The 26676-nt window shown below is 32.0% G+C and overlaps 1 protein-coding gene across 3 annotated transcripts; it reads right to left on the bottom strand.

Annotated features, from left to right (window-relative positions):
- Positions 1–8374: 8374 nt before the first annotated feature.
- Positions 8375–26429, bottom strand: LOC127735008 (forkhead box protein P1-like). Of its 3 annotated transcripts, none has more exons than XM_052245077.1 (8): positions 26114–26429; positions 25242–25325; positions 23135–23205; positions 14787–14891; positions 13317–13447; positions 12661–12700; positions 11361–11611; positions 8375–8468 (listed from the first exon to the last, which is right to left on the bottom strand). In XM_052245077.1, the coding sequence occupies exons 3-8, from the start codon at positions 23201–23203 to the stop codon at positions 8456–8458; spliced, it is 609 nt and encodes a 202-aa protein (XP_052101037.1). In that variant the 5' UTR covers positions 23204–23205; positions 25242–25325; positions 26114–26429; the 3' UTR covers positions 8375–8455. The 3 variants fall into 3 exon arrangements, with proteins under 3 accessions (XP_052101037.1, XP_052101039.1, XP_052101038.1); XM_052245079.1 differs by having other exon boundaries at positions 12661–12697; XM_052245078.1 differs by lacking the exon at positions 26114–26429 and adding an exon at positions 25996–26032.
- Positions 26430–26676: the final 247 nt, after the last annotated feature.

Genomic DNA, 26676 nt, shown 5'->3' with positions numbered 1-26676 from the left:
AAGTTTTACGGACGCCATCAAGAGTTGGTTGACCGTTATGGAATATCTGTTTCACAGATGATAGCGGATAGGTTTCAAATGTCTTAACTACAATCCCGTCCCCTTTTCCTTGAATGTGGCCTACCGCGTTAGACTTGTTACCGGGTTTGTACTAACATGAGCAACACGATGAGTGCCACCTTTGTAGCAGGAACTGCTTTTAAAAAAGAAAATGTGGTAGGATTGCCAATGAGACAACTCTCCACAAGAGACCAAATGACACAGAAATTAACAGCTATAGGTCACCGTACAGCCTCCAACAATGAACAAAGCCCATACAGTCAGCTATAAAAGACCCCGAAATCACAAATGTAAAACAATTCAAACGAAAAACTAACGGCCTAATTATTGTACAAAAAAATTAACGAAAAACAACAGCAACAAACACCAACCACTGAATTACAGGCTCCAGACTTGGGACAGAAAACATACATACAGAATGTGGGGGTGGGGGGGTTATACATGTTACCCTTCCTGAGCACCTGAGATCACCCCTAGTTTTGCTCAGTATGTTATGTTTTTGTACTTTAATTGTTTGTGTGTTTGTGTGTTTGTGTGTTTCTTTTTTAGCCATGGCGTTGTCAGTTCATTTTCGACTTCTGAGTTTCAATGCCCCCTTGGTATCCTTCGCCTCCCTCTTTAGATGGAACATTTCTGCTTGAAACCTTAGATTTTCCATTTTCCTTATCTATCTGTAAGCTTGAAACATTATGTATGGTTTTATCCTGAGAAAATGCATAGCATCCTTCAATTCCGTTCAGATTAAGAAATTTTTGCCAAAGTTGAAGGAAGGATTTGAAATAAATAATTGCTTTGAAATGTCAATTTGACATCTTTTTTTGTATCGAGGCATAATTATTATTAATTAATTTGAGTTGTTTAATTTATTTCTGAATTCGTTTCAGACTAGTGATTTGTTGCCTTAGTTATGACCTTGAAAAAAGAAACTTTGAAAATATGTAGATACCGCAAAGTATTGTTACGATTTGCATTCATAAACTAACGAACTCGTGGTTGCAAATTCAGAAATGCCATTAGCATTAAATATATCGATCATTCCAGGGCTTGAGCGAGCTTTTTTCTGTGGTATGGGGTTTACTCACTGTTAAAAGCCGAGCGAAAACTGGTTTATAATGATCACACTTTTGATTATTGGCTTTACTGGAGAGTCATCTAACGTACAAATATACCACACAAGTTTTACATGAAACCATTGGATTGGCATGAAATTTCTGATGTCTTCTGATTTTTTAGTCACTAAGAAGTCAAACTTTCCGCTATACGGTATTTGCATGACTGTAGATTAAAATACAAAACATAAGAAATAAAAAATTCTGATAAAAAAGTTTTAATGAAAGAAAAATACATCTTCCTGATGTGTAAAAACACGGTAAATACATATAGAAAAGTGTCTTTTGTACCACTTTCAGAGGTATCTTTCCTTAAAAGTCAAAACATATAGTCAAATTGGTAAGAAAAGAATTGTGAAAATTATATGACATTTATATGTGTTCTTAAACATACAAATCCCTCTTATCGTTTTAAATGTTATAAACGTTTGAATGAATTGTACAAGTAATTCATACTTTCACGACTACCCTCTGTCATTTAGGGACATACAATACAATTACAGGGGAGGTAATGGCGTTGCTAACGTAAAATGTAATTTTCGCGAGGTCAAACTGTGACATATCGGGAAATGACTGTTTTTTTTCTGTGATTTGAACTGATTTAACTTGAAAACGAGTACATGGACCCCTCTTTTTAAAATTGCATTATGTTTGATTACATATGAAGTTTATTGGTACCAATTTTAATGAAAAAGTCAACATTGATTTGTTTTTAAATTTGATGAATATACCGCAAAAATGCCGTTTTTCCTAAGATTCCGAAAATTTGTTAAACATTAACTATTTTCAAAGAATTGTTGAACATACTAAGAGATGAGTAAAGAAGTTTTCATAATTTTTGTACAAAAATCCGCTTGTGTTTATCTGTTGAAATAAAAAAGTTAGGTGTGTCTATCAAAAGGATAGAAATGTCAAACAAAAACGAAATGTTGACCCCTTTTATCTCTTAAAGTAGCACATGAAGGTATATTTTAATTACATAATTGAATTGCGCAAAAGGGATTTTTAATGATAGGCCATGTCCAGGGAGACATAAAGCAACAAACGCCCAGCAGGACCGATGCATTTGTCTAAAACATCTCCGATATTGATTCCGCGTGGCTTTCTAATTGACACGAGTATCCATTGGTGTTCATGGTAAAACCTTTGGAGCTATATCAGTTTGCGTGGAATTAATAAAGAGCACGGCGACCTTTCCTTGGTGATATTTTAATGGCCGTCCGGCTTAAAAAAATATCTTTTAACCAACAACCATCTTATGTGTACCATAAGCCGTCAGCGATGGTCACACAGACAATTTGCTACCTTCGTGGACCAAAGTCTGGCTTTTCGCGGGATCCTATTAAACATTCAGTGTTGTCACTACCATGTGCTGTAGAGATTTCGTTGCACAACATGACAGAAACATTCTTTATTAGGACTCTGTTGATAATTCGACATTGGATGTTCCATATACCAATTGTAGCCGAAAAATGATAATGAAACATTTTTGTTTGATATCGATCTATTGTTTGAATTGTAAATTTTCATATTCAATTTTTTTTTTAAAGGTTATCATTTTGAATATAGAATTTATTTTTGAAAAAGCAAGTGTTGGACTTTTATTGGCACTTAGTTCATGTAAGCTGTCATTTTTTAAATGTGCTTATCCGAGTCCTGGACTGCATTCCAGCGGCTTTCATTCGTTTACTTTTGTGTACATTTTATACAGACCAGTATTTTTTTCAATTGTTTTTACCAATATTTTAGCTGCATGTAACATCTTGAACACTCAGAACAGTGAAACAAAATTTAGATTTCAGAAATAAATAGCCTTTAGCCATCAACGAATAGCCGATGACTTTTCAAGAGTTGTTTTCGTTAAAGAATGATTCCTTTATTTTTGTGCAATTTTTTCTCTTTAATAACGACAAAAAAAAAGATAAAAAGAACATTACGTAAAGAATTAAGTATCACCTATAGTATTTTACAACCTTCATTGGTGGTAGTTCATATATATTTCTGCTGTGTTTTTTTGTATATAAGTTATTGTCCTGAATAAACATCTTTATGCGTTTGTGCGTTATTGCGTTTCAGTTTTTATTGTGAAATTACTCCTATCAGCAAAGTCAAACTTTAAATTCGGCCGTTATAAATGTTTTCGCCAGAAATCCATGTATAATTATTTAATAGCTACAAATTTAATCATTATCTAGTGCCCTTAGATGAGATTTTCCGAGACGCTGGGTTTGAAATGGGGTATCCCGTTCAATTTATACAATATTCGGAATTTTTAAAAGATGCAGATGGGAATTTTCGGTCCTTATGAATGTGTTCGCAAGGAATTAAATTATAACTCCTTGTAGGGTCATCAAAAAGCAACTATTTAGGACCCTCTTGGATTAAAGATCTTCCAAGACAACTGGTTCGAAAGTTCAGTTAAACATATGTCTTTTTTAAACATAATATTAATGGACCTGGCACACTGAAGTCTTGTCCAAAATATGATTATAATACGACACAAACGGAGCAGGATTTGCTTACCCTTCCTGAAAACCATAAATCATCACGGATTTTTACAGGGTTCTTGTAAAATAGACATAATAATTAGATGAGTGGAAAAAAAATGAAGAAATAGAAAAAAGGGGACATAAACAGGAGAAGTAGAAGGCAAGATATAAGGATATTTGTACGTGTGAGGAGTTGGCATTCTTAGTGTTTTACACAACAAGGAATATTTTAGATCGTGTTATAAAGACAAACGCTTATTCATTCTGGTCGTAAGTTAGTCTGTCATCCTCAAACGTGTTAGCAATGGTGTACCTTCTCGAATTTGTAGAATACATGGGATTTTCAAAGATTTAGACGAACATGTTCGAAACTTTATAATAGTTTTTTTTGCCCCAAATTCCTAAACGTTTAGGGCAATTACCCCCAAACTCAAACCCAGCTTTCCCTTTGTGATATGGAACCTTGTAGTACAATTTCATAAAGATCCATACACTAACACACAAGTTATTGTCATGAAACTAGAAAAATGCTTGTTTTTTTCCCCTTTTTGGCCCCTAATTCCTAAAATTTGGAGGTAATTACCCCCAAAATCAATCCCAGCATTCCCTTTGTGATATGAAACCTTGTGGTACAATGTCAGAGAGATCCATACACTTACACACAAGTTATTGTCATGAAACTAGAAAAATGCTTGTTTTTTGCCCCTTTTTGGCCCCTAATTCCTAAAATTTGGAGGCAATTACCCCCAAAATCAATCCCAGCATTCCCTTTGTAATATGGAACCTTGTGGTACAATGTCAGAGAGATTCATACACTAACACACAAGTTATGTCTGGAAGTTACAAAAATGCTTATTTTTGGCCCCTTTTTGGCCCCTAATTCCTTAACTGTTGGTACCATAACCCCCAAAATCAATCCCCACCTTCCTTTTGTGGTATTGAATCTTATGCTAAAATTTCATAGAGATCCATTCACTTAAACTAAAGTTAGAATGCGAAAACCAATGTGTCTTCGGACGACGACGACGCCAACGTCATACCAATATACGACCACAAAATTTTTTTGCGGTCGGTCGTATAAAAATTACTTGAATAATGACATTGATATTTTTAGAAATTACATTTAGTTAAGACAAACTCAAGTTAGAGAACGGAAATGAAAAATTCAGCAAATTTTTCATTTGTAAAGGGGCATAACCCTAGAACGGTAATCAAAGTGCTTGTAAGCACTGAATGGTAAAGATTGCTTTAATTTATCAGTAGGAAGTAAAATTGAATATTGCATTGTATAAAGCATTGGTGTAGTTGATTCAACTGCCATTATGCACAAAGAAAGATAACTCCAATTTTCAAAGAAGACTTTAAAATATTTTTAGAAATGAAAGGTAAAAATTGCTTTACTTTATCAGTGGAAGGCAAAATTAAACATTGCATTGTATAAAGCATTGATTGTAGTTGATTCAACTATAATAATGGAGAAAGGGAGATAACTTCAATTTTAACTAGAGGCTCTCAAGAGCCTGTGTCGCTCACCTGTATTTACTGATGCTTTGGAAATCATGTAAAATAGGGTTAAAATCATAATTAATAGTATTAGATATTAGATATTATAATTATATCTAAGATAATAACAAAAAACTGCAAAATTTTTGTAAAATTACTAACTCAGGGGCAGCAACCCAACAACCTGGTTGTCGGATTCGTCTGAAAATTTCAGGGCAGATAAATCTAAATCTGATGAACATTTTTGCCACATGTCAGATTTGCTCTAAATGCTTTAGTTTCAGAGATATAATAAACCAAAAACTGCATTTTACCCCTATGTTCTATTTTTAACCAAGTCGGCCATGATGGTTGGAATGCGAGGTCATCGGTCAAATTTTTTAAACTAGATACCCTAATAATGATTATGGCCAAGTATGGTTAAATTTGTCTCGGTAGTTTCAGAGAAGAAGATTTTTGTAAAAGATTACAAAAATTTACGAAAAATTGTTAAAAATTGACTATTAAGGGCAATAACTCCTAAAGGGGTTGACTGACAATTTTGGTCATGCAACTTATTTGTAGATCTTACTTTGCTGAACCTTATTGCTGTTTACAGTTTATCTCTATCTATAATAATATTCAAGATAATAACCAAAAACTGCAAAATTTCCTTAAAATTACCAATTCAGGGGCAGCAACCCAACAACAGGTTGTCAGATTTGTCTGACAATTTCAGGGCAGATAGATCTTGACCTGATAATCAGTTTTACCCGGTCATATTTACTCTAAATGTTTTGGTTTCAGAGATATAAGCCAAAATCTACATTTTACCCCTATGTTCTATTTTTAGCCATGGCGGCCATCTTGGTTGGTTGGCGGGATCATCTGACACTTTTTTTAAACTAGATACCATAATGATGATTGTGGCCAAGTTTGGTTAAATTTGGCCCAGTGGTTTCAGAGGAGAAGATTTTTGTAAAAAGCTAACCACGACGGACGACGACGACGACGGACGACGGACGACGGACGCCAAGTGATGAGAAAAGCTCACTTGGCCCTTCAGACCAGGTGAGCTAAAAATGACTTGATATTCAGAAAAAAAAAGAGAAAAATTTAACAATTTTTCCATTTGTAAAGGGAATAACTCTAGAACAGTAAAAGTGACAGCACCAAAATTCAAACTTGATCTGTATATTGTGGTAATAAGCATTGTGTATAAGTTTCATAACATATGGTTGAGGCAAACTTAAGTTAGAGAACAAAAATGAAAAATTTAGCAATTTTTCCATTTGTAAAGGAGCACAACTCTAGAACGGTAAAAGTGACGCCACCAAAATTCAAACTTGATCTGTATTTAGTGGTAATAAGCATTATGTATAAGTTTCATAACATTTGGTTGAGGCAAACTAAAGTTAGAGAAAGGAAACCAACTTTGGGACGTACAGACGGACGGACAGACGGATGGACAGACGGACGGACAGACGGACAAGGGTAAAACTTAATGCCCCCTCCGCTACAGCGGGGGCATAAAAATATTATAATCAAACATAACTCTGTGTATTTACAATAAGTAGTTTTTAAGTAAACAAGTTAGTTAAGTTGTTTAAACGAGTAAGTTAAGTCGTTAAAACAAGTTAGCTAAGTTGTTAGCTAACTTGTTATTACAAGTAAGCTAAGTCGTTAGCTAACTCGTTATTACAAGTAAGCTAAGTCGTTAGAACAAGTAAGCTTAGTCGTTATAACGACTTAAAAATAAAACTCCAATCAATTAAAAACCAAAAACTGCAAATTTTCCTTAAAATTAGCAATTCAGGGGCAGCAACCCAAAAACGCGTTGTCTGATGTTTCTGAAAAATTTCGGGCAGATAGAACTTGAACTGATGAACATTTTTACCCCTGTCAGATTGGCTCTAAATGCTTTAGTTTTAGAGATATAAGCCAAAATCTACATTTTACCCCAATGTTCTATTTTTAGACATGGCGGCCATCTTGATTATTGGGGAGGGGGGGTGTCATCGGATATTTTTTTGAAACAAGATACCCTAAGGATGATTATTATTACATGGTAAGCGATTAGGTCAAATTTATCACTCAATACTTCAAATGCAATGAAGTTCTCTAAATCAACATCTTTTTGTTAAAAATATAGTGGCCTCACCACTTTGTTTATGTGGTGCTATAGAAACAACAGCGCATGACTTGTTGCACTGTCCCCGATTTCACATCATGCATGAACAGCATTTTTAAAACATCAGAATCATACACTTCTTGTCAGAAGAAATTTTGCTATACGGTTCAACGGAACTCAGCTACGAACAAAACATTGAAATATTCTTGGCAGTTCAAACATTCATACTCAGTAGCAAAAGATTTGTCATATAATTTCAAACATCTTGTTCAACAAGTCTACAGTGCATATTTATATCTTAAATAATTGTGTCCGTTCAGAAACATGCACTTTATCATTGTACTTCCGATGTATCTGATTTTTTTTTTCTCTCTTCTTGTGTTCACAACCTTATTATATGTCTTGTTTGTTTTCCATCTAGTGCAACATAGTTTAATTTTATACATTCTACTCCTTGAGTATTACAATATGAAATGTTCTTATTTGAATCAGGAAACGGATTAATACAAGTTAACAGCTTGTTTCCGGATCCTATTAATTATTCAATTGTATTAATATGTAAATGCCAAATTGTGTACATTATTTATCTTGAATTTAATTAATAAAATATGTTTACACTAAGGATGATTTTGGCCATATTTGCTTATATTTTGCCAGTAGTTTCAGAGGAGAAGATTTTTGTAAAAATCAAAGACGACGACGGATGCCAAGTGATGAGAAAAGCTCACTTAGCCCTCTGGCCCAGGTGAGCTAAAAAAGCAACGGACAAAAAGTAAAAGTGTCGGACAAAAAGCAAAATTATCGGACAAAAAGCAAAATGGACAAAAAGCAAAAGTGTCGGACAAAAAGCAAAATTATCGGACAAAAAGCAACAGACAAAAAGCAAAAGTGTTGGACAAAAAGCAAAATTATCGGATAAAAAGCAAAATCGGACAAAAAGCACCGTATCATACCAGTAAACATTTTTTAACAACTGACACTGAATGATTACAACAGCTAACATGGCCCATAAGATAAGGTGTCAAGTGAGTTAACAAAAGTAGAATATCATCCAGCACAACAATGGAATCATATCTAAAAGGAAGATCAAATAAAATGAAGAATGATAAAACAAACAATTTATTTTTGTCATGAATCTGCAGATCTGTTCCTGTGAAGTTGTGGTCGTAGTGATGATAATGTGATCAAAATAGCTTCCTAAAAAGAGAGAAATATCTTTCAGTATAAAGCATAATAATTGTTTCCATATGTTCACCTAGAAATGCATGAATTATTTTTGCGAAAACACCCCCTTTTTTTTTTACAAAAAAAACAATATCTCTAAAATAAAATTTTGAATCAAAAGCAAAAAGTATACAGATCTTTAGATTAATATAACTAAGAAGTGTGTAAAATTTTAAGCAATAATCATAAATCGTTTTTGAGATACGGCGCGACATGTGAAAAAAACCCTCCCCCTTTTTTTACAAAATACTCAATAACTCAAATATAAAATTTTGAATCATCAACCAAAAAGTATACAGATCTTAAGATTAATATAACTAAGAAGTGTGTAAAGTTTTAAGCAATAATCATAAATTGTTTTTGAGATACGGCGCGACATGTGAAAAAAAACACACACCTGTTTTAGTTACTAAGTCCCGTAACTCAAAAAGTTTTAATCTTATTTTCACCAAAAAGTATACAGATCGTTTGACCTTCATAAGATACAACTATTTTAAGTTTCATGAAATTTGGATAAGTCGTTCTCAAGTTACGGTGCGACATGTTTACGCCCGACAGACAGATGGACAGAAGGACAGACGACATTTGTATACCATAATACGTCCCGTCAAAATTTTGACGGGCGTATAAAAACTATGAAAGAAGGAGTGTTTTGGGCCTGTAAATATAAAAAAAAAATTAAAAAGGTTCTCCTGAACACTTTGTCTCGTCTGGACTGCTGTTGGCAGTATAAATTGAATGTTGACTGACAAAAAATAAGTCCTTTTATTAGTAAAAATACTGAGAACAGAAAAGAAGAAAACTTTGCTTAGAATGCTATGTCTTGATTATAAAGAAGCCTCTGTCCAACTTTTGTAACATTCCATGAAGAATTGACAAAGATATTTAAGTTTTAAAATCTTTTACCACAGACTGTACCTAAATATTTAAGGTGAACAATAAGTCCATTATTTAGTTAAGTACAGCGAAACGATGAACAAAATGTAAATTTTACTCTTGATAGTAACTTTTGATTTTGAGATGCTTCTGTAAAAATTTCAAGAAATTCTATGAAGGTTTGAAAAAGGTTATTAAAGTTTTAAAAACTTAAAAAAAAAAAGCATCTGAATATTAACTGCAAAAACTTTTATCAGTAAAACACAGAAAAGTAAAAAAAAAATGTTTAAACTTCAGTTCTGTCCAAGTTATTTGATGTCTAAAAAACTTTAACTCCAGAATGTATCCAAATGGTAATTAAAAAATACTATTCCCATCTATCAGTAAAATACAGAAAAATAAAAAATATGTTTTCAAAATCTTGTATCAGATGCTATCTCTTATTAATACAGAAGCTTCTGTTCCAATTTCATAAAATTCATGAAGGTTTGACAAAGTTATTGATTTCTACCGTAATTGGCCCTGTATAGTTCGCACTGTTACATTAGGTAAATTATTAGTTTGGAAAATCATAAGATCACCCTCTACAATTTCAATAACAAACCTGGTGGAACTTAAAACAAACCTTGCGAAATCAAATTTTTCTCTTATTTCTTGCTTATCATACTCTATAATCTGCACCCCTTGTGGCAGATTCAATTTTGGAGAATAAAACCGTGGACTATACAAGCCTGAATTGGGTAATAAAACTTTAACCCCAGACTATATCTATACAATGTGCATATTCAAAAGGCTTTGTCCTTTCACAATACTAATTTTCTAAAATGTTTTTCCTTATTGAATAAAATTGAGAATGGAAATGGGGATTATGTCAAAGAGACAACAACCCGACCAAAGAGCAGACAACAGCTGAAGGCCACCAATGGGTCTTCAATGCAGCGAGAAAATCCCGCACCCGGAGGTGGTCCTCAGCTGGCCCCTAACTAAAATTGTATGCTAGTTCAGTGAAAATGGACGTCACACTAAACTCCAAAACATATAAATGAACTAAAATTAAAAAACATACTAGACTAACAAAGTTTGGAAGTTTGGATTCATCTTTTCAAATTGATCAACTGATAAAATATTTTAGCTAATTGATAGTAAAAGGTTACTTTTGGGTAGCAATAATTGTGCTTTATTCTATTTCTCTGTATGTGTATGTATAAAGTCAAGGTTTAGTATAATTTTGTCACTTTGCCACATTTATTGTTATATCATGTCCATGTAAATCATGAAAAGAAAATAATTAAAAAAAAATACACAAAGTTGAGCAATGGAAGCACATAGGTCTATGGTTCACTGTAGGAGGAGTTATCCAGAAACGCTATGCATCTCTTATGCAAGTATACACTCCAAAAATGACAAAGTTCAATTATCTCCCAAAAGAGCAAATATTAATAAAAATCAAAACCCTGACCACATGCACACCTTCAATATATGTACAAACAGCCAGCAAAGTGAAAACTTCCTAGCATTCAAACTGTAGGAGGAGTTATCCGGAAACGCTATGCACCTCTTATGCAAGTACATACTCTAAAAAATGACAAAGTTCAACTATTTCCCAAAAGAGCAAATATCTTGAATAACTATATACCGCTGATGGGACGGACGGACGGACAGGGGTAAAACAATATGCCCCCACTTTTAGTTGCGAGGGCATAAAAAGCCTGCCTATTGTTGCCTCCGAAGACCTAAGAAGCATTCATGGTATAGCATGAAAACACAAACTTAGATACCTAATTTCAAGAATGTCTCATTTGTATTTTCATGACAAATAAAATAAAAATTTCATAGGACAGACAAAAGGTTACACACAGACAGATGGAGTGAATACACATAGACAGATGGACTGAATACACATAGACAGATGGACTGGAGTAAAGCAGAATAGCCTCTCCTTTGGAACATGGGTTACAATAACAATGCCATGACTTATGGATAACTTACTTGTTCACAAGATTCTGTAGTTTTTGTACAGGCTCTGGTTCACCAGCTTTTCTAGGTAATACTTCCTTGCAGCCATCAACATTAATGTTAAGAGCAGTATCCTGTGATACTTGGTAATGATGTTCATTGTCCTCTGGTTGGCCAGCTTTTCTTGATAATTCTTCATTACAGTCATCAACTTCAAAATTTACAGCAGCTTCTTGTGATATTTGGTAAAGATGGTCATTCTGCTCTGGTTGCTGTTTGGTGTTCTGGAAAAAAAACCAATGCTTATGCTACAACATCACAGTAAGAAATGATTGTTCAATGACATCATTTACACTGATTGACCTTGGGTCAACTAGAGAAACCCATTCATAAAAAACAACTTAAGATTAATCTATATATCTTATTACTATTAGGATTTTTTGACACTTGATTTGAGATTTTGTGATATTTGACTTTTTGACTTCATATAACAATCCCTTTTACACTGTGGTGTCATACTTTTTCTCTTGTGATGTCAAAATTTACACCAATGTCTGTGATATTCAGTAAAGGCTGTAATAAACTAGATGCTCTAAAGAGCCTGTGTTGCTTACCTGGATCTATGCACATTTCCAACATTGGAGACTTAGATATAATTAAAAAATCTCATTTCGTTGATCTTGTATTGCTGACCATGGTTTCAGTTTCTCTATATCTAGTTTTCGCCCAGAATACAAACAAATGGTTAAAATTGTCATTCAAGGACAATAAATTCCATAAGAAGTGCATTGACAATTTCTGCTTTGTTGTTTGTCTTGTCTATCTGATCCTTTTTGGCTGTTTACAGTTTCTCTTTATCTTCTACATATTGGTTTTGAAAAAAAAAAGATTGCCCCCTCTTGCATTATCAAAAGTACCAGGAGTAAAACCAAGCTTTTGCACTACTCTAGCCAACATTTTTAAAGTAACTGGTAACAAAAACATATTGTATATAGATCTATCTATTGTTATAGATTGTATCATGTGTATATATGTTACCCTCTAGATGTTTTTTTGGTTATTTTTGTTGTTTAGTTTTTGTTTTGTGGGTGTATACCACAAATTTCCTTTATTCATAGTGATATTACATCGTGATTGAGGCTAAATGATTAGGAAAATTTTTTTACATTAATTATGCTTCTATCGCTTATGATTCAGTTTGCTAATACTGAATTTTTGCAAAAAAAAAGTAAATTCAACGAACACCCTGAACTTTGAGCAAAACATGTATGTGTCTGGTAGAGATCCCTCTCATTGGCAATCTTCTTGTTTTTATATGTGTATGTTTACTTACCTTAATCACTGAATTGGAATTCTTTACAGATTCACTGCTTCTTTTGGTTAAACAGCAACAATGAAAATAAAAAGGTAGAAAAGATCACTGCAACTAGCATACAAATATAGATAGTTAAGTGGCTGCTTAATAGCCAGTAGCAAATATTACATGCATATTGAGTACGATAACATATTTTGTAAATAAGATTTGAATTATACCCAGATACTGTTAATTAAGAAATAACTTATAGGGGCTTGAATTTATATTGATTTTACCATGGGTTGGCCTTTTATTTCAAATATTTTACGATGAGTGATAGTGATCAGATCAAAGCTCTCTGGACCAAGACAAATATTTGCGGTTCCCATAATTGAACACACTACAAATATTGTTTGTAAAAAGCATAGAAAACTGAATAAGTGACATACTTAAATGATTTTCAATTACAGGAACTAAACATATTTAATCAAACAGATTTTTACTTAAGAAATCATGCTTTCAACAAATTTGTATCATAAAGTCTGTTTATATGTTTCCATGTTTAGTTATAAATGCCTATAACATCGCAGTAAATTGAAACAGACAAAAGAACACATGATGTGCTGATCAGCTGACATACAATATATACTAATTTTATGGACCCAAACCGTTTGAAGGACTTCATATTATGTTACCCATCTAATCTTCTATGTGGTGCAATAAGTTTGTCGAATTCCTTCTCATTAACTGTCCATACTCCTTCATTCTTTTCATTTGTTACTCGGACAAAACATTTATTAAAACTCAGAACTTGTCTGGCATTGTTCTACAAGCAAAAATAACAAAAAATGTAATATCTTTTAGGAAAACCAGCTTTTAATTAATTGATTAGTGTTTAAACACCACTTTCAGCACTATTGGCTATTTTGTGGTGGTCAATTTTTATTGGTGGAGGAAGCTGGAGTGCCAAGAGAGAACTACAGACCTTCGTCAGAAACACTGAAAACCCTAGTCAATTAAGGTTGGAGTCAAATGCACCTGCCAGGTGCAGTGTTCGAACTCACAACCTCACTTTTTCATTAAGAGTTAAATAATAAATACACTAGTTGCCATTAGACACTTGTATCAGATACTTCGGGTGCCACATGTGGAGCATGATCTGCTTACCCTTCCGGAGCACCTGAGATCATCTCCAGTTTTTGGTGGGGTTCGTGTTGCTGTTGTACCCCTGTTTGTGCCATTTTTACCTATTATGTCTGTTTGTTTTGTTCACACATCGTTGTCAATATAATGGAATTTGATGCAACTGTCATACAAGTGAGAGGTTTAGCTAGCTTTAAAACCAGGTTTAATCCACCATTTTCTACATAAGAAAATGCCTGTACCAAGTCAGGAATATGACAGTTGTTATCCATTCGTTTGATGTGTTTGAACTTTTGATTTTGCCATTTGATTGGGGACTTTCATTTTTGAATTTTCCTCGGAGTTCAGTATTTTTGTGATTTTACTTTTTGTATTCTAACATGGCATTCAGTTTTGATGTCAAAAGTAAGAAAAATAAACTGAGAGTGATCACAACATTCTTATTAAACCTCTTTAAAAAGATGAGACACAAAAAGTGATGTGTGAGTGTGTGTGAATGTGACTTTCCTAATATTCTTTAAATGTTGATCAAACACGTTAAACTATAAACATATTTATTTTATTCTTTTAATAAATCAGTTATGAAAAACCTTACTGAATATTTGTTGATTTATTCATATGTTGCTAACCTTTATGTCATTTGGTCTCAGGAGAAAATTGTCTCATTGGCAATAATACCACATCTTCTTATCTTTATATAAAACAATTTGAACTAAAAAAAATCTCTATTTTCAAATCTAAAAAATATCATCATTTGAATTTCAAATTTAATAGAGAATGACTATTTATATTTAGATTTATAGAATCTCAATTTCCATATTTAATAGTCTAAAACAACGGCCAATTATTAAACTAAAACAACTGCTAATTATTAAACTGATAGGATCCTGATTTCAAAATTTAAATGAGAATCAATATCTATACTAAATATAATTAAATTGATAGAATCTTGATTTCCAATCTAACAGAGAACTGGTATTGATAATAAGACAGATAGAAAGAGAGCCTTATGACATACTAACCTTCATTGTGGTTATATCATCAATCTGTTTATATGAATATGCATTGTGTAACCATCGATAGATTTCACTTAATGTTAAGTTACGGTTAGGAGATTCTACAATAGCCTGAAACAGAAAAATTGTTTGTTACCTCCCTTTAATAAATTTCAATATTTTTAAGCTTTAGACACACGTAATTGATTTTGGATAATATTTGTCAAATATTCCAATCTCAAGTTGTTTTTTATGAATGAGCAACACCAGTTGACCCCAGGTCAATCGGCTTAAACAACATCATTGCACATTCAGTTCATTTTTTTTTTAACAACATAATTAAATATTTATTTCAATTATTGGCTTGTTACAATATCCTTCAGGAGTCCAAGCTCCTCCTGATGTTCCCTGTTACATTTCACTAATCACTCAGGGCAGAAATTAGTTGTAAAATTTATATTACATCAAATATATATTAAATAATATCACTCATAATGATTATTCATATGTTTTCTAATGGTTGCTAAAACATTACTTTTAATTGTCATTGTCAAACATACTCTTCTTTTGAACTCATTACGAAAAATTGAGAAAACATTGACATATTTTGTCTTTTGATCAGATATGTAATAGGCTTTGTAAATTGAAAAACCAACAATTGTTAAAAAATAGTTAAAGTCAAAATATTCTTCGTCTGAAGTTTTATATCCAAATACCATACGTCTTAATTTTATCTTACAAGTTATTTTACTCTTCTTTAAAACTTCATTTATTTTATTCCAAAAATGTTCTAAATACGGACATAGTATAAAGAAGTGATCATAATCTTCTTCTTGTGTACAAAAGTTACAAAAACTATTGTTTACAATTTTCCACCTGAATAATTTTCTTTGTAGGTAGAATATGTTGTAGTAATTTCCATCTAAAAATTTTAAGTTTATTTTCTTTTAAATATCTGAATAAAAATTTATATAAATTGTTTCGATATAACACATCATCTATATCAAGTATACACAGCCATTTTTGGGGTCCAATAGCTGGTTCAAATTTTTTATTTATCAGAGATTTATATAAAAGTTTGTTTGATAATGATTCTAATTTTATAGGTAAACCTCTCCATATAAATTGGTTTCTTTTTACAGCGGATGACTGTGAGGTCATTCCGGTGTATTGCTATCGCCTAAATTTCCATTATGTAAATTAGTTTTGGGTTTTTAACCGATCTATAAACATGATAATAGGCCGACATCATCGAGTGCAAAATTACATTCCTTATCGCTTGCTATATATTCATTTCTTCAATGAATACTCATCAAATATTTTTTTTTGAACATAATTTAATAATATTAAAATGTTTTATATGTATGTAAGTAAAAATTATTAATATCTATGCAGACGTACAGAAAAATTGTGTTAACGCATGCGGAAGAATATCTCAAGAACGATTGCAATCTCCTATAAAGGAGGTGAAGATTATATACAGATACATGCAGAGTTATTGGTCCTTGCTCTCTCGTTTTGCGGGAAAATATGAATGCCTACTCAAATCCAATCTATAAGAAAAATCGAATTATTATAGAAGAGTATCCAACATGCACTTGCACTGCACTATTAATAATTAGTAGAATAGAATGATATACAAATGGATGAAAATTATATATACATGTAACTGTAATATACAAATATTAATATTAATATAAACCAGAGTATATTGATTTTTATCATATACTTGTATAAAATATTACTAAAATTTTACTGTTCAATAACATTTAAAAATATTAAAAGGCTATGAAAGGATTACTAGGTTTATTGACCAGATTCCTAAGAATTTCCTCAGCGGGCTGATAAAGGAACCTTTATTGACTGCTTCCGGAATGTTATCACATGCCTTTCCATTAATTTCCGTGACGTTTATCACATGCAACTTCGTGCATTTCCGGAAATTTGTTCGAAAACGACAACACAGTGCGGAAAACCGCAAGTGATTTAAGACTTTTCACAAAATGGTTGAGGAGCAAATTTCAAACTAAGAACATGTTAATTGTTGTGACAAGATAAATAAAATGCTTGTAATATCAATAAAAACAATAAAAGTTAAGACATTTGTATTTGGTTGTCTGTAAATTATTATCTAAAAATTCATGGAAAGACAAAATTTTAATTAATAGTTCTTGTCTGTATTTCTTCTGTTGAAGTATATGATAAAAAGATAATTACATGTCATTTATCATATCAGACCCTTTATCGGCCCTCGTTCATGATATCAGCCCTCGAGCCTGCGGCTCTTGGGCTGATATCATGACCTAGGGCCGATAAAGGGTCTGATATGAAAAATGCCATGTAATAATCTATACGTATCACCAGAGACATATAATACAATTGTATTATATGTCTCTGGTACCACTACAATACATATATATATATATATATATATATATATATATAATAGTTATTACGGTGATGTTGAATTCCCTTTAATTTATTTATCTTCCACACAAGAACTTGTCTCAGAAAAAAAATACATATGTACATTAACCTCACTTTCAGGTATAAATATGTGATTTTTTTTCTGAGACAAGCGCTTGTGACATCCACAATAACTTGCGGTCATCCGATGTTCAGTACTTCAGTACTTTGACTATATTTACAGTACTTTTTACAGAATTTTCCGACATTAAAATTGCTACCCAGTCTTTTGGTATTGATTTCTTTACCAAATTAATTTCAGCTAGCCAGTTTGATTTATTTTTTAGTTTATTAAAAATGATGTCTTGAGAAATGCAGCCTTTTTCATCTATGATATCATTTACATAAATAAGATCGCTTTTAATCCAATTTTTTAAAACTATAGCTTTATTTTCAAATTTAATAAATTTATTGTTCCATAATATTTGTTTTCTTATATCTGTAAATGTTTCAGGTTTTTTCATTAGACCTCCTCCAGTTAATTTCCAACATTTAAGGATATTTTTATAAAAATCTGGGATATTTTCAAGGCTTTCGTCTGGCTTATCCCCACTGTTTGTTTGAAACACTAACCAGTTTGACCAAAAATTAAAAAATATGGCTGAGGTATAATTTTCCAACCTCCTTCACAATCAGTTACTAGTCTTTTAACCCACATAGCTTTTAAAGCAGTGAAATAACTTCTTATATCTATCATATCTAATCCCCCCTTTTCATATGGACTATTGATTGAATTTCTTTTTACTTTATCTGTTTTATTATCCCAAACAAATTTAAAACAACTTTTTTCTATTTCTTTCAAATATTTCTCTGGAACTATACAGGCAGTTCCCACAAAAGTGAAAATAGGCACAATTAGTGTTTTAATAATCAAAATTTTTCCAAAAATAGTAAGATTTCTTTTCTGCCTACAACAAAATAATTTATTAATCTTTTCGATTTTATTTTCCAGTTGATTCCCTCAATTTTGTCTTTACATGATTTAAGCTTTCCTACCCATAACCCCTCTGTTTTATTTCTGTTTAATTTCAATCCTGAATAAGAACCAAATATTTCAATTTCGTTCATAGCTAACTGAACGTCATATTTAGAACAACAAAATAAAGTAGTATCGTCTGCTAGTTGCGAAATTTTTATGCTATGATTTTTGCAATCCAATTTGATTTTGATACCTTTAAAATCGGTATTGCTTCTTAATCTTGACTCCATGATTTCCACCGATAAAACAAATAATAATGCCAATAAAGGACATCCTTGGCGTATACCCCTGGTGTTTTTAAAGACTTCAGATATCCAACCATTATTCATAACACATGTTTGAATATCGCTATATAAAGTCTTAACCCATCTTATAAAAGAATCATTAAATCCAAAATGTTTTAAAACTGATAACATAAAATTCCATTCTAAAGAGACAAACACTTTAGAAAAATCAACAAAGACTATAGCCCCTTCAATTTTGTATAAATCAGTGAAATCAATTCTTTACATATCCAGTCTGGTCTTCTTTAATAATTTTTGGTAGGATCTTTTTCAATCGTTGTGCTAGAGCGTACGATAGAAGCTTCATGTTAATATTTAAAAGGGAAATAGGACGGTAATTATTTAGTGACAATGGATCACCTTTTTTAAATAATAGCGTTAATACACTTGTATGCTGTGAATATGTAAGTGTTTGATCTTTATATCCAATATTAAGAATGTTTACTACTATGTACTTAAATTTATCCCAAAATTTTCTATAAAATTCAACTGTTAATCCGTCTAATCCAGGAGATTTATTAAGTTTCATTTTATAAATAGCATCTGAGCTTTCTTCTACTGTAATATCCCCATCGCAGACTGATTTATCATTTTCATCCATTTCTTTCTCTAGTTTTGTCTCAAATATATATTTATCACTTGATGTTTTATCAGGGCTTTGCGTCGAGTATAACTTTTTATAGTACTCTTTAATACTACATAGTATATCACTTTGATCCGTTAAAATCTCATCATTTTCTCCTTTTAATTTATTGATTGACTTTTTTACCTGCCTCTGTTTTTCTAAACCTAAAAAGTATGAGTTATTTTTTCCCCAAATTCAACCCATTTCTCTCGTGATCTAATTTGAGCCCTTTTAGCCTTTTGTTCGTAAATTTTGGTATTTTTATTTTCAAGTTCTTCAATATCTTTATCTAAAATGTTATTCTCAGATTCTTGCTCATCTCTAATTTTCAATTTTATTTCTAATTTTTTTTCAAGAGTTCGTAAGTTTTCTCTTGTAAATTTTGCTTTAGTTTTACAATAAGCTATAGTTGCCTCCCTTACCTTTATTTTAAATATATCCCATGCTAAACCAAGGTTTTTTAAATTACGATTATTCATAAAGCAGCTATCCATTTCTTTATTAACTAATTGTATGTAGTCATTATCTTCTAATATAGAATTATTTATTTTCCAGTACCCCCTTCCCCTTTCTGATGCACCAGTTCTAAATTTCATAAAAACACTTTGATGATCCATAGAACCAATAACTGCAGGTTTAATTTTGCAACATTCTACTTGTGGTATGAAGTCTGAGCCTATCAGAATCATATCAATCCTACTTGCCTGTGATTTATCTTTTCTTCGCCAAATATATTGTTGTTTATTTTTATTTGAATATCTCCAAATGTCTGTTAAGTTATTTATTTTTATTAAAGATTTTAAACTATTTACTGATTGGATATTTTTTACCTCTGAACGAGTAGTTTTTCTGTCTATTGCTTTCATAGTATCATTGAAATCTCCACCCATTATTGTTATTCCTATCCCTTGTTCTTTTAATATATTATTTACTTTTTTGAAAAATATATTTCTATTACTTTTGCAATTAGGTGCATATATACACATTAGTGTAAAAACGCTTTCATCAATTTCTACATTAAGAAGAACTAATCGTCCATCTACATCGTTATGTTTATTTATCAACTTATAATTCAGTGACTTTTTAATGAGAATAGCCACACCCCTACTAGAGGCCGTTCCGTGACTGCAAAATATATCATACTCTGAATTATTTCTTATTTCTGTTTCTATGTTTTCATCAAAATGAGTTTCTTGTAAAAAAACAAACAGAACAGTTTTGAGATTTAATCCATTCAATTACTCTGTCTCTTTTAGCTTTATTTTTAGTACCATTCACATTTAAACTACTTAAGTTTATCAAAAATTTAGATGCCATTTCAAAGTATGATTTCATATTTTTGTAATAGCTCCTCACATAACTGTACATGCCTACAAACAGTACAGTTAAAACACATTTTTATAACAATCATACAGAAATCGACAATATACATCACTCTATTTCTACTAACATAAAAAGTACAATTCATCAGGTTACATATAATTACAGGTAACAAATAAAACACACTACCTGTGAATACGGCATTTAATTTACTGGCCTGATTTGACCTTGTTATGTTAAAATCGATAGACAATAAAATTGACACTGAAATATTCAACAGCCACCACGTGTGATTCGTTACAGTCTTACAATGTGTATTCGGATGGATATATGTTTCTGATATACGTGTCTTATTAACATAATTTTATCTAAATAAGTGAAATGGATAATGTAAACACATTTAAAATAATAATAAATGTAAACTTCACCGTTTTTCAAGGCTTCTATAGCTGTTTTGTTGGCTATGTTTACTAAAGAAGTAACTTCTTTGGAAGAATTAGATATTTGAGATGTATTTAGTAGGAAGTGTAGAGGAATTCAGTTCTTACTGTAACGTAATAACATAAGCATTGAGACAAATTTACATGAAAGTGCACGTGAACTTTACAAAAAAGAAATTGGTATTTTTCATTTTTTTAAATAAATTTGAAAATTTAGATGTTATTTGAATTACTTTATTTTAAAAATTAACGTGAATTTCATGTGAAAAAAATTCATGTGATTTTCACGTGTGTTTCACATGAGATTCACTTGAAAGTTGAAACTTGCTTGAATTGATTTAACACGAGTTTCAAGTATAAGCTCGTTTGAGGTGAAATTCACGTGAATTTCACGTGAGATTCACATGAATTTAAATTCAAGTGAAATTGATGTGAGTGAAATTTGCCTGTGTATAAATTTCTAGTCTGTGACATTGAATATTTTAATTTACATCAACAGTAAACAGTGGAGCTCACAAACACAGCATTCATTTATTGAGGCAAAATTCTATCCCAAGAAATTAAATGTGTCTAAAGAATCTCAAAATTGTGAAAAAGTCATTGTACAGATTTTGTTATAAGTTTCTCTTCATTAATATAGTGTTATCAGATGAACCAGACTTCAGTAATGGGTAACTTATCCAGAAAATTAAGACACCAAATTATCATTTACCCTTTCGGCAAAATCATACTTAGGGCTATTCCATTAAAATGTATGTGGGAGGGTAGGAAGGGAAGTTTAATTATTGAATGTGGTCATGGGTCTTTTTTCAGTATGCGTCTATAACCATTATGCAAAATTATCTAAAAAATGGTTCTTGGTTGTAGGGATATTTTGAAAGTCCCTTCCTACCCTCCCACATACATTTTAATGGAATAGCCCTTAGAAGGCTGAAAGTGATAATTGCGGTTTAGCAATTCAGTTTAAATTAACTGTCAAAAAGTAGCTTCAATTCTGAAACAGATTTTTAAGATGTTAAATATTATCATTATTTTTTAGGTTTTTTTTTTCAAGACTTTTTGATTGGTGGCAGATCTTGATAGTTTCTGCTTAATCTATATACAACTTTTATAGATTACAGACGATTTGGAGCATGACATTTTATATGAACAATTGTGAATTGTTGAACACAGTATGTTGAAGTTTTTATGTTATTTTTGTCGCTGGGTTGATGTCTCACTGACATATACTTCACACACCTTATATTCACTTTATTCAAACAGAAATCCAAAATTAAAATTTTTACAGAAAGGAGTTTAATGCTAACTTCTCATCTAAAAAAAAAGATTCTGCAAATTATAATAAATCTCTTAATACACAACAGAAGGAGATGATTTCTTGCTTATCTGTATCTTGATGTAAAATTGAGAAATGTTATTTTGCAGTTATCAGATTTTTTGTGACAGGTGATTTGCACTTTTATTTCAAAGTAAACCTTCTGTTGTAAAATTTCTAACAGCTATAACAGTAATCTGTAGATTTTGTTTGCTGTAACTAGTGGGGCAGAAACAAATGACCTTTCTAAAACACCTAGACTTGCTACAATTCCCTTTCTTTAATTTCTTTCTTACTAATTTATATGTTTACTGAAAACTGACAGAGAACTCCTCTGCAGATGTCAGTATAATGGAAATCTCTTAGTTATAGCAGTAAAATTGTTACAGGGGCAAAATTGAAAAAAATAAATTAGGAAGGGACATGAACAAGTCTATAGAACATCTGGAATCACTTCTGTTTTTTTCCAGGGTTGTATTGCTTAATCTTTAGTTTTCAATGATGTGTTGAGTGGATTGATGTTTGTCTTTTTATCATTTTTCTTTCAGCAATAATATTGTCTGTTTTTGTTCATTTTTAATTGCCCTTTTCATATTTACTGCCCCAATTTGTAAATAGTACCTTGAAAAACCATCAATATTATTGTAAACAATGATTGTAATTTTATTTTTATTTGTGTTCAGTGTTCATCGGTAATATTACCTGTGGTATCTATTAATTGATTGTTGGTGCTTAACCTCACTTTCAGCACTATTGGCTATTTCATGGTGGTCAGTTTTTATTGGTGGAGGAAGCGGGAGTGCCCAGAGAGAACCAGTGACCTTTTGCAAATAAACTGACAATCCTAGTCAATTAAGATTAGAGTCAAATGCACCTGCCATGTGAGGGGTTCCAACTCACAACCTCAGTCTTGACAGGCTAGTGATACAGTAGTTGGACTACTTACCTGTCGTATCAAAGAGGCATATGTAAATGGCCGAGGGGGTCTCCTTATGTAAACTTTTCTTGGTTTCATTACTGAAAAAAGAAAAAAATTGTTGATATCAAAACTTACAGGTGTTTATGTATAATGTAATGCTTTTCAAATTTATGTTGTATAAAAATTCATTTAGTTTGGGTAATTTCTTTTCTTATCATTGCCTCTTATAAACTCTTATAAAATTGAGAATGGAAATTGGGAATGTGTCAAAGAGACAACAACCCGACCAAAGAGCAGAAAACAGCCCAAGGCCACCAATCGGTCTTCAACAAAGCGAGAAAATACCGCACACAGAGGCGGGCTTCAGCTGGCCCCTAAACAAAAATGTATTCCTATCAAGTCATTAAAACTTGATGTCTTTCATCCTGCAGATTCTTATATTTTGGCATTGCATTGCATAAGATCATGTTTTTCTCAGACTGCTTATGACATCTTTTAACTGAATTTGTGAGGAGGATTCCACACTTGCAAACATGTTTACCCAAGCAACATTCTGTATGTGCCTGTCCCAATCCAGGAGCCTGTTGTCATAAGTTGCCATCTGTCATAATTGTTTCATTCAGGCTGTTAGATTATTTCTCATTTCTTATTGACTTCATAATGGTTTATCAGAAGATTTTTTTAATTTTGATTAAGATCTATATTTTCACTATTTTTCTAGTCTTGAAATTAAGGGATGACCATATTTCAATACCATATTTACCCCAGTCAATACTTGGGATTAAGTAACATAGGTAATAAAAGGACTCCAAAATATAAATGGGTAATTATAGTATATACCATGATACTACTGTTATGTGTTACAGTACCTTGTGTTTATTTACCAGATGCATACCTGCCAACTTTCATTATTTTGGCATGAACTACACAACTTTGACCCCTTGTCAGGATTGCACGATCGTGATTGTGAAAAAAGTCCTTTAACAAAATTTTGTAAAAACCTACAGGAAAAATTTGTTCATTCCCGGTTTTTAACTTTTCCCAAGGGAGACAATTAAGATCAGCAACAAATAGCAAATCACATTTGGATTTTTTCTGTGATTACGTTTTCATCTCCTGATTAATTGGTGCATTTTAAAAAACCACAGAATGAAACTCGTTTGGAAGTTTTGAGTTGTATTCCTTTGTCTGTTTTCAAAATTGTCAAAATTGTCAAAATTATGATAATGGTTGTTGAATTATAATTTGCAAGAAAGTTCTTAAGTCACCTACATAGTAAAGCGTTGATCAATTGAGAGGCTGGTTGACAAATTTTACAATAGGGATAACACATGCCTTGTAAAGCAGGCAAGGACTGTTCAACTTCATCAGAAGTTCTTCACAGCTCAGAACACTACCAAGTCTGTCGGTAACTTCTTTGTACAACCAGATAATGAGCAACTCAAGACGGTCAAGCAAGCATATTCAGTAACACAAAAGAACTATTCATAAGACGTTTTCATATCTTTGAGTTAATTAAATCAGACTATTGAAATATGAACCAAGTTTAATACAAGTCAATGAAGTGTGTTTTCTTTGATAAAATTTGAGCTGAAGAGAGCAGTGCTACCATAAACATAATAAATAGTAGCTTATTTGGACATTACACTTATTGTAACTGGTCCATACATAGTCATAATTATTGTTATCAAATTTTCAAATTATTAAAAATCTTGTCCTTTATTTTTCACGAGGAAATTCAGATAAATGTTCTTTGTCCGTATTTATATATGGAAAAGTCAGTTATAACTACACAAGAAAAGATTTTGCTGGTAATTAATCTAACTTAATGTACTATCTTTTCTACACATTAGGATGAGTACAAGAATCATCATCAGTATACCATATGAAAAAAGAAGAAAAGGGCTTATTAGCTCATCATCAGTATACCATATGAAAAAAGAAGAAAAGGGCTTATTAGCTCATCATCAGTATACCATATGAAAAAAGAAGAAAAATTACACATTTCTAGAGTAAAACACAGACATACAAAAACGACACAAAAATTGTAACCCTTAAAAATGTTGTTGCACACAAAAACCCCCATGGCGATTTTCAAAAGTTGGCTGGTATGCAGATGACATTGCCACTGTACCTGCAATATATGTTCCTCATCGACTGAAGAGTAGAGTTCTGGCGTCTGTTGTACTTCTTCTTCCTTTCCAGGCGATTCCATTAACTTACAAAAAGAAAAATACAACAAATATAAATATTGAGCTCACAATGCTGGAAATACAGAGTGTAATAGCTTTATATGTAACATAGCTGTTCCATAGGATGCTTATGATAGCTAACTTGAAATTAATGTCAAAACATCTTTTGTATGACCTAATGATAATTTGTGCATATCTGCAGAGTCTCCAAAAATCATCTTAAATCCTGATTTAAATTATAGTTTTCATTTTTGGTATGTTATGAATCAAATTATTTTACTTTCAGAAAACACATTATATTTCCATTTTAAGATATTTAGTATGTCCTCGATGATAAAAATTATATGATTTGAGAAACACAAGTCAAGCATGAATGACCTTCAAAGTGTAACATGATTACCCCTAATTCCTTGTTTTTGTGATCTAGATACTGAAAAAGTCATGTGCGAATCAATTCTAAGCACATTCCCTGCAAGTTTCTTATCATATTATCTAGGTGATGATGAGTTATCCAGGTCATGTGACCTGTCATGCGATATAGATGATGAGTTATTCAGGTCATGTGATCTAGATGATGAGTGATCCAGGTCATGAGATCTGTCATGTGATCTAGACGATAAGTCTTCCATAACATGAGAACTGTCATGTGATTGAGCTGATGAGTCATTAATGTGAATGCTGTCTAAACACACTTACCACTGATTTCTTGTCATTTAATCTTGACGATGATGAGTCATCCAGTTCATGTGATCTGTCATGTGATCGAGCTGATGACTTATTCATGTGATCATCAAGTCTAAACATTGTAACTTACCTCTGATGTATTGTCATTTGATCTAGATGACTCCAAGTTATCCAAGTCAAGTGATCTGGATGGTGATGAGTTTTCCAAATCATGTGATCTGTCATGTGATCTAGACAATAAGTTGTCCATGTGAGTATCCAGTCTTGAAACGTTCCCTTCTGGTTTCTTGTCATATAATCTGGACGATGCTGAGTTGTCAAGGTCACATGATCGAGATATTGAGTTGTCCACATTTACCATTAGTTTTTTGTCATGTGATCTAGAGGATATACTATTCTTTTGAGTATCAATGCTGTTGTCATCACAGTTTGAATTTGAACTTACAAATTGAACTGAAACAGAATTCTGTAGAAATACAAAATTGTCATAAAAATATGCCAACATTTGCCATAAATTGTAATTGTAGAAAATATGCCTGCTAAAGTCCTGACTTGGTACAGGCATCTTACATTAAAAAAAACATGTGTGTTGAACTGTGTTTTATGATCAGCAAAAACTTCAATTTGTAAGACCAATCTGTTTTGTCCCAATCTACCGATGCATCTTAGGCGAAAGCAAAAACATAAAAACAT

This window comes from Mytilus californianus, unplaced genomic scaffold, assembly GCF_021869535.1.
Source record: "Mytilus californianus isolate M0D057914Y unplaced genomic scaffold, xbMytCali1.0.p SCAF_3, whole genome shotgun sequence".
Classification (NCBI taxonomy): domain Eukaryota; kingdom Metazoa; phylum Mollusca; class Bivalvia; order Mytilida; family Mytilidae; genus Mytilus; species Mytilus californianus.
Note: the sequence above shows the minus strand (reverse complement) of the source record. Positions and strands in the feature narration are given on the sequence as shown.

What these genes read in the sequence shown, in the direction of transcription:
- LOC127735008 (XM_052245077.1), bottom strand. Translation starts at nt 23,203, where the DNA reads ATGAAACCAAGAAAAGTTTACATAAGGAGACCCCCTCGGCCATTTACA. An exon ending in ATGCCTCTTTGATACGACAG is followed by an intron (nt 14,892 to 23,134) that starts GTAAGTAGTCCA and finishes TTTCTGTTTCAG; the next exon opens with GCTATTGTAGAATCTCCTAA. An exon ending in ATGATATAACCACAATGAAG is followed by an intron (nt 13,448 to 14,786) that starts GTTAGTATGTCA and finishes TTTTGCTTGTAG; the next exon opens with AACAATGCCAGACAAGTTCT.